This window comes from Oncorhynchus masou, chromosome 31, assembly GCF_036934945.1.
Source record: "Oncorhynchus masou masou isolate Uvic2021 chromosome 31, UVic_Omas_1.1, whole genome shotgun sequence".
NCBI classification, from domain to species: Eukaryota; Metazoa; Chordata; class Actinopteri; order Salmoniformes; family Salmonidae; genus Oncorhynchus; species Oncorhynchus masou.
In genome coordinates this window covers 67468471-67484633 of record NC_088242.1, presented here as the reverse complement: position 1 = coordinate 67484633, position 16163 = coordinate 67468471, and the positions used below count along the sequence as shown (strand labels likewise).

General features: G+C 43.2%; 1 protein-coding gene across 1 annotated transcript in view; it reads left to right on the top strand.

Annotated features, from left to right (window-relative positions):
* shank3a (SH3 and multiple ankyrin repeat domains 3a) overlaps positions 1-16163 on the top strand; it is a 304109-nt gene that overhangs the window by 164153 nt on the left and 123793 nt on the right. Inside the window, exons 8-11 of the mRNA XM_064951735.1 lie at positions 3656-3733; positions 5111-5177; positions 5645-5848; positions 6829-6991. Coding sequence (XP_064807807.1) covers positions 3656-3733; positions 5111-5177; positions 5645-5848; positions 6829-6991 — 512 coding nt within the window. The remainder of the gene's footprint in view (positions 1-3655; positions 3734-5110; positions 5178-5644; positions 5849-6828; positions 6992-16163) is intronic.

The following is a 16163-nucleotide window of genomic DNA, read 5'->3' as shown; positions in this document are numbered from 1 at the left end:
GAGGGAAAGAGAAAGAGAAAAGTAGAGAGCCATACAAAGGAGACAGGGAAGAAAAAAGGAGGATGAAAGAGAAGCACATGACAGGCAGGCAGCCTCCAGATTGATGAGTCAATAAAGAGACAGTCCCAGTCAGTCAATCAGTCAGTCAGAAGTAGACTGGTTAATGAACAGAGTTAGACTGGTTAATGCCACTACTAGAGGGGAGTGATTGAGCAGACACAACACCAGCTGAGAATGGGATAACAGGAATCTGAGAGAATGAGTGGAACCCAGGTGGAATCACACACCTGTCAGACAAGACATGGAGAAGGAACAGAATGGCGTCAGGAAGATTCTAAATGTTTCTACAATGTAGAAAATAGTAAAAATAAAGAAAAACCTAGGATGAGTAGGTGTGTCCAAACTTTTGACTAGTACTGTATATTGTGGTAAAGAAGTGTGGTGACGAAGTCTGCTGGATGCTTAAATGTTTCCTATAATATGATTAGTGCTGTGAGCAGGGAGAGGGATGTCCCTCTCTATAATTGGTCTCCTGGAGTGCGTGTGTGTGTGTGAAAGCAGTTGATGCATAGATTATCCCCCATTCCAATTAAAAAGAGCATGCACGCAGAAAGACACACTCACGGAGGGTCAAGATTGGGGAGAAATACTGAACAACCTCTCTTTCTCATCACTTTCTCTCTGTTTTTACACTCGTGCCTCTCTCCCTTCCCTTATTCTCTCACCCCTGTCTCTCCTGTCTCATGCATGTCACCCTCCTCAATGGATATTTTCTCATTCTCTGTAGATTATTCTGCTAGAGTCTCCTGCCTAATGGAGAACAGACACAGCCATCCTCAATATGTACAGTGCCTTGCGAAAGTATTCGGCCCCCTTGAACTTTGTAACCTTTTGCCACATTTCAGGCTTCAAACATAAAGATATAAAACTGTATTTTTTTTGTGAAGAATCAACAACAAGTGGGACACAATCATGAAGTGGAACGACATTTATTGGATATTTCAAACTTTTTTAACAAATCAAAAACTGAAATTAGGCGTGCAAAATTATTCAGCCCCCTTAAGTTAATACTTTGTAGCGCCACCTTTTGCTGCGATTACAGCTGTAAGTCGCTTGGGGTATGTCTCTATCAGTTTTGCACATTGAGAGACTTTTTTTCCATTCCTCGTTGCAAAACAGCTCGAGCTCAGTGAGGTTGGATGGAGAGCATTTGTGAACAGCAGTTTTCAGTTCTTTCCACAGATTCTCGATTGGATTCAGGTCTGGACTTTGACTTGGCCATTCTAACAACTGGATATGTTTATTTTTGAACCATTCCATTGTAGATTTTGTCTTATGTTTTTGATCATTGTCTTTTTGGAAGACAAATCTCCGTCCCAGTCTCAGGTCTTTTGCAGACTCCATCAGGTTTTCTTCCAGAATGGTCCTGTATTTGGATCCATCCATCTTCCCATCAATTTGAACCATCTTCCCTGTCCCTGCTGAAGAAAAGCAGGCCCAAACCATGATGCTGCCACCACCATGTTTGACAGTGGGTATGGTGTGTTCAGGATGATGAGCTGTGTTGCTTTTACGCCAAACATAACGTTTTGCAATTTTGGTTTCATCTGACCAGAGCACCTTCTTCCACATGTTTGGTGTGTCTCCCAGGTGGCTTGTGGCAAACTTTAAACAACACTTTTTATGGATATCTTTAAGAAATGGCTTTCTTCTTGCCACTCTTCCATAAAGGCCAGATTTGTGCAATATACGACTGATTGTTGTCCTATGGACAGAGTCTCCCACCTCAGCTGTAGATCTCTGCAGTTCATCCAGAGTGATCATGGGCCTCTTGGCTGCATCTCTGATCAGTCTTCTCCTTGTTTGAGCTGAAAGTTTAGAGGGACGGCCAGGTCTTGGTAGATTTGCAGTGGTCTGATACTCCTTCCATTTCAATATTATCGCTTGCACAGTGCTCCTTGGGATGTTTAAAGCTTGGGAAATCTTTTTGTATCCAAATCCGGCTTTAAACTTCTTCACAACAGTATCTCGGACCTGCCTGGTGTGTTCATTGTTCTTCATGATGCTCTCTGCACTTTTAACGGACCTCTGAGACTATCACAGCGCAGGTGCATTTATACGGAGACTTGATTACACACAGGTGGATTGTATTTATCATCATTAGTCATTTAGGTCAACATCGGATCATTCAGAGATCCTCACTGAACTTCTGGAGAGAGTTTGCTGCAATGAAAGTAAAGGGGCTGAATAATTTTGCATGCCCAATTTTTCAGTTTTTGATTTGTTAAAAAAGTTTGAAATATCCAATAAATGTCGTTCCACTTCATGATTGTGTCCCACTTGTTGTTGATTATTCACAAAAAAATACAGTTTAATATCTTTATGTTTGAAGCCTGAAATGTGGCAAAAGGTCGCAGAGTTCAAGGGGGCCGAATACTTTCGCAAGGCACTGTATTAACCACCCTAGCTAATTCACCGCCAGAGCCTTTATGTGGTTCAGCTACAATTATGCTTCTCACCTTTAAGTGTAAACCAGAAGAGACGTTTAAACGAGAGAAAGAATGAGTGTTTTTGTGTGCAAATTATACAGGCGACTAGTGATTAGCTAACATCCTCAGGGGTTCAACTCTATAGGTTTTTAGCTATATTAGCGTACTACCATTAACATGATGTGATTACGGGGCTATTACAGGAGAGGCAATGCATTATTGAACAGCCTTGTTAGGTAGAGGATGTTCTGCTGACTCCTTATGTCTACCTCTGCTTACCTAAAAATACACTCACACACAGAGGCAGACACACACACGGAGGCAGACACAGAGGCAGACACACACACGGAGGCAGACACACACACACACACGGAGGCAGACACACACGCACACACGGAGGCAGGCACATGCACACACGGAGGCAGACACACACGCATACACGGAGGCAGGCACATGCACAACTCAATGCAGGGTTGCAGTGCTTTCATGTAGTTTATCACCAAAAGAAGGCTCTACAGCACTCTTACGATAGGTTCCTGTGAGATCAATGTAATTTGAACAGAGATGTGCGTTCCTGTGTGTGTGTGTGCGCGTGCGTGTGTGTGCGTGTGTGTGCATGCGTGATAATGACTCAATAGGGTCCAGGGAGAGAGCATGTTTGGTTAAGAAGATCAATCATAGAGCTGTTAATTCTACTCTGTGTTTTTTAAATTAAATATCGATCTATACCCTGTAAACACATAACCCTCCCGTTAACCCATGGATCCCTCCTGAGAGAGGGAGAGGACTATACATTTACACACAGCACCAATGGCATAGCCTAATGACACACACATCCACAGCAACAGCCACGCTATGTTAGGCTATGAATGGAGGGAGAGATTGGGGAAGAGGAGGGTGATGAGAATGTAGAGGAAGGGAAGGGGAGTGGTCAGTATAATTAGCAGACTTAGCTCTGTTGGGACCAATTAGAGAATAGAGCTGGCACTCAATGGAGCCTCATATATCTTGTGTGTGTGTGTGTTCATGTGCATGCTTGTGCGTGAGTGCTTGTTTGTGTGTGTGCTGATGAATTGCACAGCTATATGCAACCAAAATCCCAACATTTTACAACTGATCGTAAAAAAAGAAGAAAAGAAAATGCTCTCTGTCTCTTCCTCTTTCAGGATAGCTGTACCAGAGTTCTACTGTTTCGGGGAGTGAATAAAGAGATCAAGAACTACAACAGCCAGACGGCCTTTCAGGTGAGACTCTCCTTCCTTCTGCTGGCCTCTATCAGACATTACGTTCTAGCTATACAATAACCACATGCCATAAGGAAAACTTTATATGACTTAATATGGGAGAAGGTTTCAGAAACTCTTGGAGGTCAAGGGAGGTGGACGTCAAAGATATAATGTATTAATAATTGTTCTGCAATAACTACATGGCTTGAAGGCAACTCCACTTGAAACACTGTTTCTGTACTCTGGCCTGCCTCTGTGGCAAGATGTGTGATTAAGCCTGTGTCAAATTGACATTGACACAGATTTCCTCAACACATGAAAGTTAATTTGTTTGTACAGAGGGATAGCTGGCTCCACACAGCGCCAGCGCATGCACACACATTTGCCCACATACACGTGCACACGCTCACACAGTGCCAGAAATCAGAAACACACACTGCTATCAGACATCTGTTACAAGCAGCCTTTTAATGAAGGATTACTAATGTGTGAAATATGAATCAGAGAGAGAGAGAAAGAGAGAGAGAGAGAAAGCAAACAAAAGGATAACAAATTACAATATAATTTTGTTAATTTTGTTTGAAATTCTAGTTTTGTTGTGTTGTGCGAGATAGAGTAGTAGTGGCCAACGAGAGAGAGAGTAGTAGTGGCCAACGAGAGAGAGAGCAGTAGTGGCCAACGAGAGAGAGAGCAGTAGTGGCCAACGAGAGAGAGAGCAGTAGTGGCCAACGAGAGAGAGAGCAGTAGTGGCCAACGAGAGAGAGAGCAGTAGTGGCCAACGAGAGAGAGAGCAGTAGTGGCCAACGAGAGAGAGAGCAGTAGTGGCCAACGAGAGAGAGAGCAGTAGTGGCCAACGAGAGAGAGAGCAGTAGTGGCCAACGAGAGAGAGCGCAGTAGTGACCAACGAGAGAGAGCGCAGTAGTGGCCAACGAGAGAGAGAGAGCGCAGTGGTGAGAGAGAGAGCAGTAGGGAGAGAGAGAGCACAGTAGGGAGGGAGGGAGGGAGGGAGGGAGAAAGTAGGGTTTGGATGGAATGTGTTCCCCTGTTGCCTGTTAGCTGTTAGAGTAGATGTAGCATACATCTGATAATTGGTTCCCAACATGAATTTTCTTGAAACAACAGAGGCTAAGGTTTATTCCAGACAGACGTAGAGACTGAGACAGCAGGTTTCAGCAGGTTTCTGTTCTCCCCCATGAGAATGGCAGTTTTCTTTGGGAGCCTTGTTTTACGGAACATTTGTTGTTGAGAAGCAGGATACTAACCTGTTTTTGGGAAGGGAACAAACACACAACATATGTGACTTACTCCTCTCCTCTCCTTCCTTCCCTCCCTCTGCTCTCTTCTCCTTCTCTCTCTTCCCCTTCCCTCCTCTCTCCTCCCTCTTTCCTCCTCCAGGTTGCCATTATAGCAGGAAACTTTGACCTGGCCGAAATCATTAAGATCCACAAAGTGTCAGACGTTGGTGAGTAGGCGACATGCCATGGGTACGTGGCTAACAGCATGTGGTCATTGGACTTTAATTGAGTAAAGCACACCTCCATAGTGGTGTGAGAGGGTAAGAGAGTCCTCAGCCAAGTGACTGAAGCACTCATACTGTAGCCACTGTAATCACCCACTCTGTAATTATCCCTGATCATGTGCACTTTGTTGTGTGATTCAGTGTACTGGGAGTCAATATGCTACGTGAAAATTCTGCCATCTAGTGTTAGACAGAAAGAATATCCCAGATTCCTAATTAAATGCAGTAAGATGTATGTACACATAAAGCTATGAAGCCTTGGTACTACCTCAGGGAATGTAGTAAGGGAAAGGGGATACCTAGTCAGTTGTACAACCGAATGCATCAAACTGAAATGTCCATTTAACCCGACCCCTGTGCACATTGTTATGTTGATTTGACTAGCAACATGTTGTGTCACCCTCTCCCAGTGCCTTTCAGGGAGACCCCCTCCTACACTAACCGTAGACGTGTGTTGGTGGGAGGACTGCCCTCGCCCCGCTCCCTTCTGCGCTCCGCTAGCGACAACAACCTCAACGGGGAGAGCGTTCACGGTCTGGGGCAGGGCCTGCGGCAGGGTCACGGTCGACAGGGTCAGTCTCCTGTCCCCTCTCTGAGGAGCCTGCCTGCACTGGGACAACATCAACAACACGCCAGCCTGGGGAGGTGAGTGAGTGAGTGAGTGAGTGAGTGAGTGAGTGAGTGAGTGAGTGAGTGAACAAACAAATGTAAAATAGATTACAATGTCATTTCGTTAATTTAGTTTGAAATGCTAGTTTCGTTGTCTGTGTGTGCATGTGTTTGTGAATAAACTAAACCAGAGTTTCCCAAACTCGGTCCTCAGGCACCAAGATGTGCATGTTTTGGTTTTTGCCCTAACACTACACATCTTATTCAAATGATCAAAGCTAGATGATTAGCTGATTATTTAATTCAGCTGTGTAGTGCTAGGGCAAAAATTAAAACGTGCACCCCTTGGGGTCCTGAGGACCGAGTTTGGGAAACCCTGTACTAAAGAGAGAGAGAGAGAGAGAGCTTTGACTATGTACAGACTCAGTGAGCATTGATTTGGAGAAAGGTTGCCATAGGAAGACCTCGCTCTTAAGAGAAGACAGGCTATATGCACAAGAGAAGACAGGCTATGTGCCCACAAAATGAGGTGGAAACTGAGCTGCATTTTTTAACCTCCTCCTAAATGTATGACCATATTAGAGACACATATTTCCCTCAGATTACACAGAGCCACAAATAATTAAAACATAAACCGGTGGGTGACGATTTGTGACCTGTTATCAGGAAAGGGGCAACCAGTGAAGAACAAACACCACTGTAAATACAACCCATGTTTATGTTGATTTGTTTCACCTTTTTTTTTACATTAACTTTTTGCACATCATTACAACACTCTATAAAGACATAATATGACATTTGAAATGTCTTTATTCTTTTGGAACTTGTTTATTTGACTTTTTGTTTATCCATTTCACTTGCTTTGCCAATGTAAACATATGTTTCCATGCCAATAAAGCCCCTTGAATTGAATTGCGAGAAAGCGAGCTTGTTTGTGTGTGTGTGCCTACGTGTGTGTGTGACAGTGTGTGTGCTGTATTCCAGACTCATCATGGAGAGGTGCCAGACAGCAGTCTCCAGAGCACAGGCAGCTCTCGCTCCTCCCACTCCCGCTCTCCCTCGCTACACAGTCATCTGCATGAGGGCGATCAGAGCGTCAGGAGGACACACGGACACGCTCTGGGACATGTCCATCGAGGACGCCTCAGGTGAGACGGACAATCAATCAATCATATATCGAATACCTTGGGGGACATTGAACTGTGCTGTTGTCTGTTTTAATAGGCCAGCTCCTCCTCTCTCCTCCTTGTCCTTGTCTCTCAAGTGTCTTACTCACAGAGTGGCAGGTAGCCTAGTGGTTAGAGCGTTGGGCCAGTAACTGAAAGGTTGCAAAATCAAATCCCTGAACCGACAAGGTAAAAATCTGTCCTTCTGCCTCTGAACAAGGCAGTTAACCCACTGTTTCTAGGCTGTCATTGAAAATAAGAACATGTTCTTAACTGGCTTGCCTGGTCAAATAAAAAATGGTTCACACTGTGATATATGTGTTTGTCAGGGGGGTGCTGGTCAGCGGGCTGGCCACTATTAATTGTAATAGATGTCTAGTAGGGTGGTTTGCATAAGGAGCTGGACTGAAGGCGTACATGAGCTACACTCAGATATCCAGTCCATGCTTGTAGAGTACATTGGGATAAATTGAGCAGATTGCTGAGGTTTCATTGTTTCATTGTGATCATGTGTCAGTACTAGGGTAATGACAAATTGACTATTAAAGTATATTGAAAAATTTAACGTTTAAAGTATATTTCTGTTACGGTTTTCCGTTAAAACGATGAGAAACTCATAAAATTCCACGTCAAATCCTATTGCGTGGTTTGACCACTAGGGAGAAATAAAGTTCTATCTCAGTCATACAGCAGGCAGCATCAGGCGGAAGCAGGCGGCAGCAGGCAGCATGTTCTCACGAAGACAACCGTTAATTCACGTTGATTCGTGTTACTTCCGTTTGTTAGCGACTCACAACAAAACATTCAACTAGCCGAGTGATCACGGTTCTTCTCCCAGCATTCTTTTTTCTCTCATTCAATTTCCATCCAACCGCTCCCTCTCCACATGCGTGCTGTGCATTACTCCTTCAGAAATGACTGCCTATAAAACACAAACAAAACTGTAGACAAGCTATATATATTGCTGAATCACGACAGCTATCACAAATTCAAAATGGTCTGGTTGATTAAAGTAGGGAAATATGTGTTGCAACCACGACTTGCAGTTTAGAATAATGAATGCCCCTCTATTTGAGTATTTTTGGCGATTGGCCATAGTGTAGAATACAACACTTTAGAATACAACACTATATATACACTATATATACAAAAGTATGTGGACAGGTGTATAAAATTGAGCACACAGCCATGCAGTCTCCATGGACAAACATAATAGGCAGTAGGAAGGCCCTACTGAAGAGCTGTGACATTCAATGTGGCACCATCTTAGGATGCCACCTTTCCAAAAAGTCAGTTAATCAAATTCCTGTCCTGCCAGAGCTGCCCCGGTCAACTGTAAATGCTGTTATTGTGAAGGGGAAACTTCTCGGAGCAAAAACGGCTCAGCCGCAATGTGGTAGGCCACACAAGCTCACAAAAAACAGGACCGCCGAGTGCTGAAACTCACTTCCGAGTTCCAAACTTCCTCTGGAAGCATTTTCAGCGCAAATACTGTTAGTCAGGAGCTTCATTAATTGGATTTTAATGAACCAGCTGCTGCACACAACCCTAAGATCACTATGCACAATGCCAAGCATCGCCTGGAGTTGTGTAAAGCTCGCCGCCAGTGGAAACGTGTTTTCTGGAGTGATGAATCACACTTCACTATCTGGCAGTACAATGGACTAATTTGCGTTCTGCGGATGCCAGGAGAACACTACCTGCCTCAATGCATAGTGCAAAATGTAAAGTTTGGTGGAGGAGGAATAATGGTCTGGTGCTGTTTTTCATGGTTCGGGCTAGGCCCCTTAGTTCCAATGAAGGGAAATCTTGACGCTATAGCATACAATGACATTCTATATTATTCTGTGCTTTCAACTTTGTGGCAACAGTTTGGGGTTGGCCATTTCCTGTTTCAGCATGACAAGGCCCCTGTGCACAATGCATGCCCAACCTCACTAATGCTCTTGTGGCTGAATGGAAGCAAATCCCCTCAGCAATGTTCCAACATCTAGTCATGGAATGCCTTCCCAGAAGAGAGGAGCAGCAAAGGGGGTCCAACTCCATATTAATGCCCATGACTTTGGTATGAGATGTTTTGACAAGCATGTGTCCACATACTTTTGGTCATGTAGTGCATGTACAGTGCATTCGGAAAGAATTCAGACTCCTTGACTATTTCCACATTTTGTTACATTACAACCTTATTCTAAAATTAAATTAATTGTAATTCCCCCCTGTCAATCTACACACAATACCCAGTAATGACAAAGCAAGAACTGGTAAGGTTGCATTGGGAGCGTTGCTGCATAACTATTTTCAGGTCTCTTCAGAGATGTTTGACCGGGCTCTGGCTGGACGACTCAAGGACATTCAGAGACTTGTCCCAAAGCCAGTCCTGCATTGTCTTGGCTGTGTGCTTAAGGTCATTGTCCTGTTGGAAGGTGAACCTTCGCCCTAGTCTGAGGTACTGAGCACTCTGGAGCAGGTTTTCATCAAGGATACGGTACTTTGCTCCATTCATCTTTCCCTCAATCCTGATTAGTCTCCCAGTCCCTGCCTCTGAAAACATCCCCACAGCATGATGCTGCTAACCCCATTCTTCACTGTAGGGATGGAGCCATGTTTCCTCCAGACGTGACGCTTGGTATTCAGGCCAAAGTGTTCAATCTTGATGTCATCAGACCAGAGAATCTTGTTTCTCATGGTCTGAGAGTCTTTAGGTGCCTTTTCCATCTGGCCAAACTACCATAAAGGCGTGATTGATGGAGTGCTGCAGAGATGGTTGTCTTTCTGGAAGGTTCTCCCATCTCCACAGAAGAACTCTGGAGCTCTGTCAGTGACCATCAGGTTCTTGGTCGTATCCCTGACCAAGGCCCTTCTCCGCCGATTGCTCAGTTTGCCCAGCTCTAGGAAGAGTCTTGGTGGTTCCCAACTTCTTCCATTTAAGAATGATGTAGGCCACTGTTTTATTGGGGACCTTCAGTGCTGCAGAAATGTTTTGGTACCCTTCTCCAGATCTGTGCCTCGACACAACCCTGTCTCGGATCTCTATGGACAATTTCTTTGACCTCAATACTTGTTTTTTTCCCTGACATCCACTGTCAACTGTGGGACTTTATATAGACAGGTGTGTGCCTTTCCAAATCATGTCCAATCAATTGAATTTACCACAGGTGGACTCCAATCATGTTGTAGAAACATCTCAAGGATGATCAATGGAAACAGGATGCATCAGAGCTCAATTTCGAGTCTCATAGCAAAGGGTCTGAATACTTATGTAAATAAGGTATTTCTGTTTTTGCAACAAAAAAATTATAACCTGTTTTTGCTTTGTCATTATGGTGTATTGTGTGTAGATTGATGAAGAAAATGTAATATTGAATCCATTTTAGAATAAGGCTGTAACGTCACAAAATTTGGAAAAAGTAAAGGGGTCTGAATACTTTACTTACAGATATTCTCCAGAAGCAGCAGCAGTTTCATGTCTGACAGGGCAATTGCAACAAAGACAAGACTCTCTCCCTCTGTAATGCTCTATACTGTCTCTTCACTCCATCCATCACACAGGCTGATTCTCAGACCTCTCTCTCTCTTTCTCGCTCGCTCTGTCTCTTCTTCCCTCCCTTCACTCTGTCTTAAAAGAAGGCCATGGTAGTCAAGCAGCATCAGTGTGTTTAAAATAGGGTGGTATCGGTAGTGTAGCTTCCATATATGTGAGCGTACCTAGGTCTCCACAAAGAGTTATAGTGATACCTTAGTTTTCAGTTCATATGAGATGCTCACTAACACTCTGTCCTGCATCAGTAGTATTGAGACTGTACAGAAAGAGGGGGGTTACATTTTACTTGACACCCAGTTTCATAACACATTATGACAAGGTCATAGCCATGTCATAATATGTCATATCACTGTCATGACCCATGTATTTACACCTGTTGTGACATATATTTAATTACTTTATGGCTGGTTATGACACCTATATAAAGAAAGGAAACTGAGAAGAAGTTCCCTTTCTTTCGAAAGTGTTTCTTAAATCCTTTGTAGTTGTAATTAAATCTTTACGGGTTATGTTGTTTTCAGAATATTTTGAATAACTTGAAGAAAAGACACTTCATGACACTGTCATTAAATATCATGACCATCCTGTGTCACTTTACTTGAGCTAAGAAAATACACTTTGACACTGTCAAGAAGCATTACTACCATCATAAACATATAAGCCAGATAGGCCGATCACGTACATGCCCTTATATCAGTCAAAAAGAGGGTGTGTTGTCCTGCTCCTGAAATCTGCTCCTGCTTTATTCCCAGTCATCAGCAACAGAGCATTGGGGTAGGTGCATGTCTGACATCAATGTGTGCGTAATTGCAATGTTAATTTAATGTGCCATAAAATAACTTCTGTGGCAGGTTTTGTGAGTTTTTACACTCTTATGTAGGTGCCATAACCAGCCATAACATAACACAATATATATCACAACAGGTCTGAATATACTGTGTGACATGACAGTGTTAAGACCATATTATAACAGGTTTTGACGAGTTATGGCAGCTGTTACGACATATTGTGGCATAGTTATGACTGTGTCATAATGTGTTATGATGCTGGGTAAAGTATTACCAACGAAGGATAATGAAAGGACTCGATGGAGGGAGGGATAGGTTCCCTACTGTGTTCTGTCCTAGATGCCCGCCTGTGTTCTTCTACTGTTTCTTGTTCTGCTGTAATTAGCATGTTAATCTGTGTAAGATGTGACAGGTCTGTAAATTGCTAATGTTATTGACACAACTGTAAAGACCTGAGGACTCTTGAGGGAGAGAGTGACTCAAATGACATGGTGCAAGGAAAACATTAGAAACACCTTTACACAACCTGCCCCCCTCCCTCCTTTGCCTCCCTCCTATCCTTACCTCCCCACTTCTCTCCCTCCCTGTTGTTGGCCACTACTGGTCTCTCTCTCTCTCTCGTTGGCCACTACCTCTCTCTCTCTCTCCGTTGGCCACTACCTCTCTCTCTCTCTGTGACCATCTGTCCGTCCTATGGTAGCTCCAGGGCATTCTGGGTACAAGGGGAGTGTGAAATTAGTTTGGCCGGTCAGTGGCCCGCCCCTATGGCCAATATAACCACTTCCCGTGGAACATGCCATCACTTCCTCTCAAACCAGAGTTGGCAGAAACACTGTTTCTAGGAGGAAACTGGGAATGGTTGAGAAAAGGTTGGAATTTGGACACATGGAATGGTTGTATGTGAGTGAGTTATCTATATCATAGAAAACCAATATAACACTATTGGTTATAGAGGTCGGTAATGCAATAGGCCTTGTTCCTTCATTTCTCTGCTGTCTCTATCTGTCCCCCTACCCATTTTCTGTCATTCTCTTTCTCACCTTTCGTTCACCTTTCTCTCTATTTCGCACATCCTCTCTTTCATTTCTTCTCCACTGTCACCTCCTGTTCTCCCTCTTTCTCCCCCCCCCCACTGTCTTGTCTCTGTCTTGATCTCTTCCTTCATTCTCTAACTGTAGGGTCTGTTGGAGTGTAGATTATCCATGGTTTTCCAAAGGGCTTAGAGAGGGAAAGAGAATCTCCTGATACTGGGAGAAAAGGGTCAATATCAGGGGATATCTTTATCTATAGATTTTTGGATATCTGACATTTTATTAGGTATAAGGAGTAGACAATCTCCAGATACGCATGTCTTTAATGTCATATACAGAGCTAGGATATTCTCCATAATTGAACAGTTTCTACATGCATCCAATCCGGAACTCAGAAATCTCCCTGCTACTGTTTCATCCTTGTACTGTAAGTCTGATCGAAAATGGTCTATAAACTAAATTTAAGTCATGAAATGTGACCGACCGGTTCAAATAGGTCTTATGCAGCAACATTTTTAATTGTGTTTTTTTATATTGGATAAGAGTAGATTCAGGGCTACAAAATAGTGTATCCTACACTGCATTTTTGAGGAACAATGTGAAAGTAATGTTGATAAACTTGTAACCTCACTTTGAATGTTTTGGTAGCTACTGGAGAGCTCTTCTTTGTCTACACCCATTCAGCATTGTTCACACACTCTTAAGATTTAGCCCCAACCATCTGAGCGTTCTGTGCTAACTGGCTAATGTTCGCTAACTTGCTAGCTACTTCCAGACACAAATGAGAGAACTGACCATTTTACTCGCCCGAGCAGAGCTGGTTCAGTTGTTTTTATGTTATCCAGAGGGTTGGTGACTGCAACTGTGCTGCTGTCAACAATTTGCGCTTTTTTGAGAACTTTAACTGACACCAACCATATTCAACGGGTGTTGAGCGTTCATAAATTTGTCAGTTATTCTGCGCTCTGGTAGACGCAGGCGAGAGTGCTCTGAAATTGGAGTAGATAGACAGAGTGAATTTACCAGCTATGTCTATCAACAGTTGTTGCAGTGACATTCTATTGAAATGGAAACTTGCATAGTGGAGTATTTTAATAAGACATGCAGCTAGCTAGCTAATTAAACCATAGTCCCAACTCATGATGTTACTATTCTACATGAATCTGCAGGAAGCTAACCAACCAGGTTCAATTTTAGCTAGCTAACTTTATTTTTCAACTAGGTAAGTAAATGGCTCTGAGATACAAATAATAAGATCATACTAGCAAGCCAGTCAGCTAAAATTAGCAGGCTAGCTAACAGTACACTTTAACTTGAAATGAAAAATGACTGTCAAAATTAGAAATGCGTAATATCTGAAAATGAAGCTAGCTAGGATATCTTACACATATACACGGAATGGACGCTTTTCCCTGTCACAGATGCCATAGTTTCCCTCAGATTGAAGCTGTAATCCAGAGACTGGTGTTTTCTCCATCTCCTTATGTAACAGTTTAGTTTCCATCCCTCTCCTCGCCCCTACCTGGGCTCGAACTAAACTCTGCACACATAGACAACAGCCACCCTTGAAGCATTGTTACCCATCGCTCTACAAAACCCGCGGGGAAGAACTACTTCAAGCCAAGGGGAACAACTACTTCAATAACCTCAGAGCGAGTGACATCACAGATTGAAATGCTATTAGCGTGCACCCTGCTAACTAGCTAGCCATTTCACATCGGTTACACTTAGCTATCATACTCGAATTCTACTGATTTCAAAACTCAGTCCTCCAGAAAGTGAAGATCTACAATGCAATATATATATATTTTAAAGCCGTGTTAGACGGTATTACCTAGACATACTGACCAGCTCAAATAGACAGAAGCGTGCAATGTGGCAGGCCAATCCAAACTCATCTCTCAGCATGTCAAGCCCACTCATTATCTCAGCCAATCATGGCTAGCGGGAAGGTTGCTGTCTCTTTTTCTGTGGCTAAACCAACTAGGCTCATAATTGAACAATTGTATTTGTATTTACAGATGGCATACAATATTGTTATGATGGCACATGAAAGTTCACATGTTCCAGAAAGCATTTCTGCAAAAAAACAACACATTTTGATAAAACATTTAAAAGTTTTAGTTCAAATGGCTCTTTTGTGAGGTAGTGACCCGTGACATACAGTGGGGTAAAAAAGTATTTAGTCAGCCACCAATTGTGCAAGTTCTCCCACTTAAAAAGATGAGAGAGGCCTGTAATTTCCATCATAGGTACACTTCAACTATGACAGTGTAACGGCTTTCGTCTGGTGGAAGAGAAGCGGACCAAAATGCAGCGTGATATTTTTGAGGCATGTTTAATGAATGAATGAAAAAACGAACTATACAAAAACAACAAACGGAACATGAAAACCTATAGAGCCTATCTGGTGACAACAAACTCAGAGACAGGAACAATCACCCACAAAATACTCAAAGAATATGGCTGCCTAAATATGGTTCCCAATCAGAGACAACGATAATCACCTGACTCTGATTGGGAACCGCCTCAGGCAGCCATAGACTATGCTATACACCCCCAAGACAAAACACACCACAAAAAACCCATGTCACACCCTGACCTGACCAAATAAATGCAGACAAGCACAATATACTTCGACCAGGGCATGACAGACAGACAAAATGAGAAAAAATCCAGAATATCACATTGTAGGATTTTTAATGAATTTATTTGCAAATTATGCTGGAAAATAAGTATTTGGTCACCTACAAACAAGCAAGATTTATGGCTCTCACAGACCTGTAACATCTTCTTTAAGAGGCTCCTCTGTCCTCCACTCAGTACCTGTATTAATGGCACCTGTTTAAACTTGTTATCAGTATAAAAGACACCTGTCCACAACCTCAAACAGTCACACTCCAAACTCCACTATGGCCAATACCAAAGAGCTGTCAAAGGACACCAAAAACAAAATTGTAGACCTGCACCAGGCTGGGAAGACTGAATCTACAATAGGTAAGCTGCTCGGTTTGAAGAAATCAACTGTGTGAGCAATTATTAGGAAATGGAAGATATACAAGACCACTGATAATCTCCCTCGATCTGGGGCTCCACGCAAGATCTCACCCCGTGGGGTCAAAATGATCACAAGAACGGTGAGCAAAAATCCCAGAACCACACGGGGGGACCTAGTGAATGACCTGCAGAGAGCTGGGACCAAAGTAACAAAGCCTACCATCAGTAACACACTATGCCGCCAGGGGCTCAAAACCTGCAGTGCCAGACGTGTCCCCCTGCTTAAGCCAGTACATGTCCAGGCCCATCTGAAGTTGGCTAGAGAGCATTTGGATGATCCAGAAGAAGATTGGGAGAATTTCATATGGTCAGATGAAACCAAAATATAACTTTTTGGTAAAAACTCAACTCGTCGTGTTTGGAGGACAAAGAATGCTGAGTTGCATCCAAAGAACACCATACCTACTGTGAAGCATGGGGGTGGAAACATCATGCTTTGGGGCTGTTTTTCTGCAAAGGGACCAGGATGACTGATCCCTGTAAAGGAAAGAATGAATGGGGCAATGTATCGTGAGATTTTGAGTGAAAATCAGCAAGGGCATTGAAGATGAAACGTGGCTGGGTCTTTCAGCATGACAATGATCCCAAACACACCACCCGGGCAACAAAGGAGGGGCTTCGTAAGAAGCATTTCAACGTCCTGGAGTGGCCTAGCCAGTCTCCAGATCTCAACCCCATAGAAAATCTTTGGAGGGAGTTGAAAGTCCGTGTTGCCCAGCAACGGCCCCAAAACATCG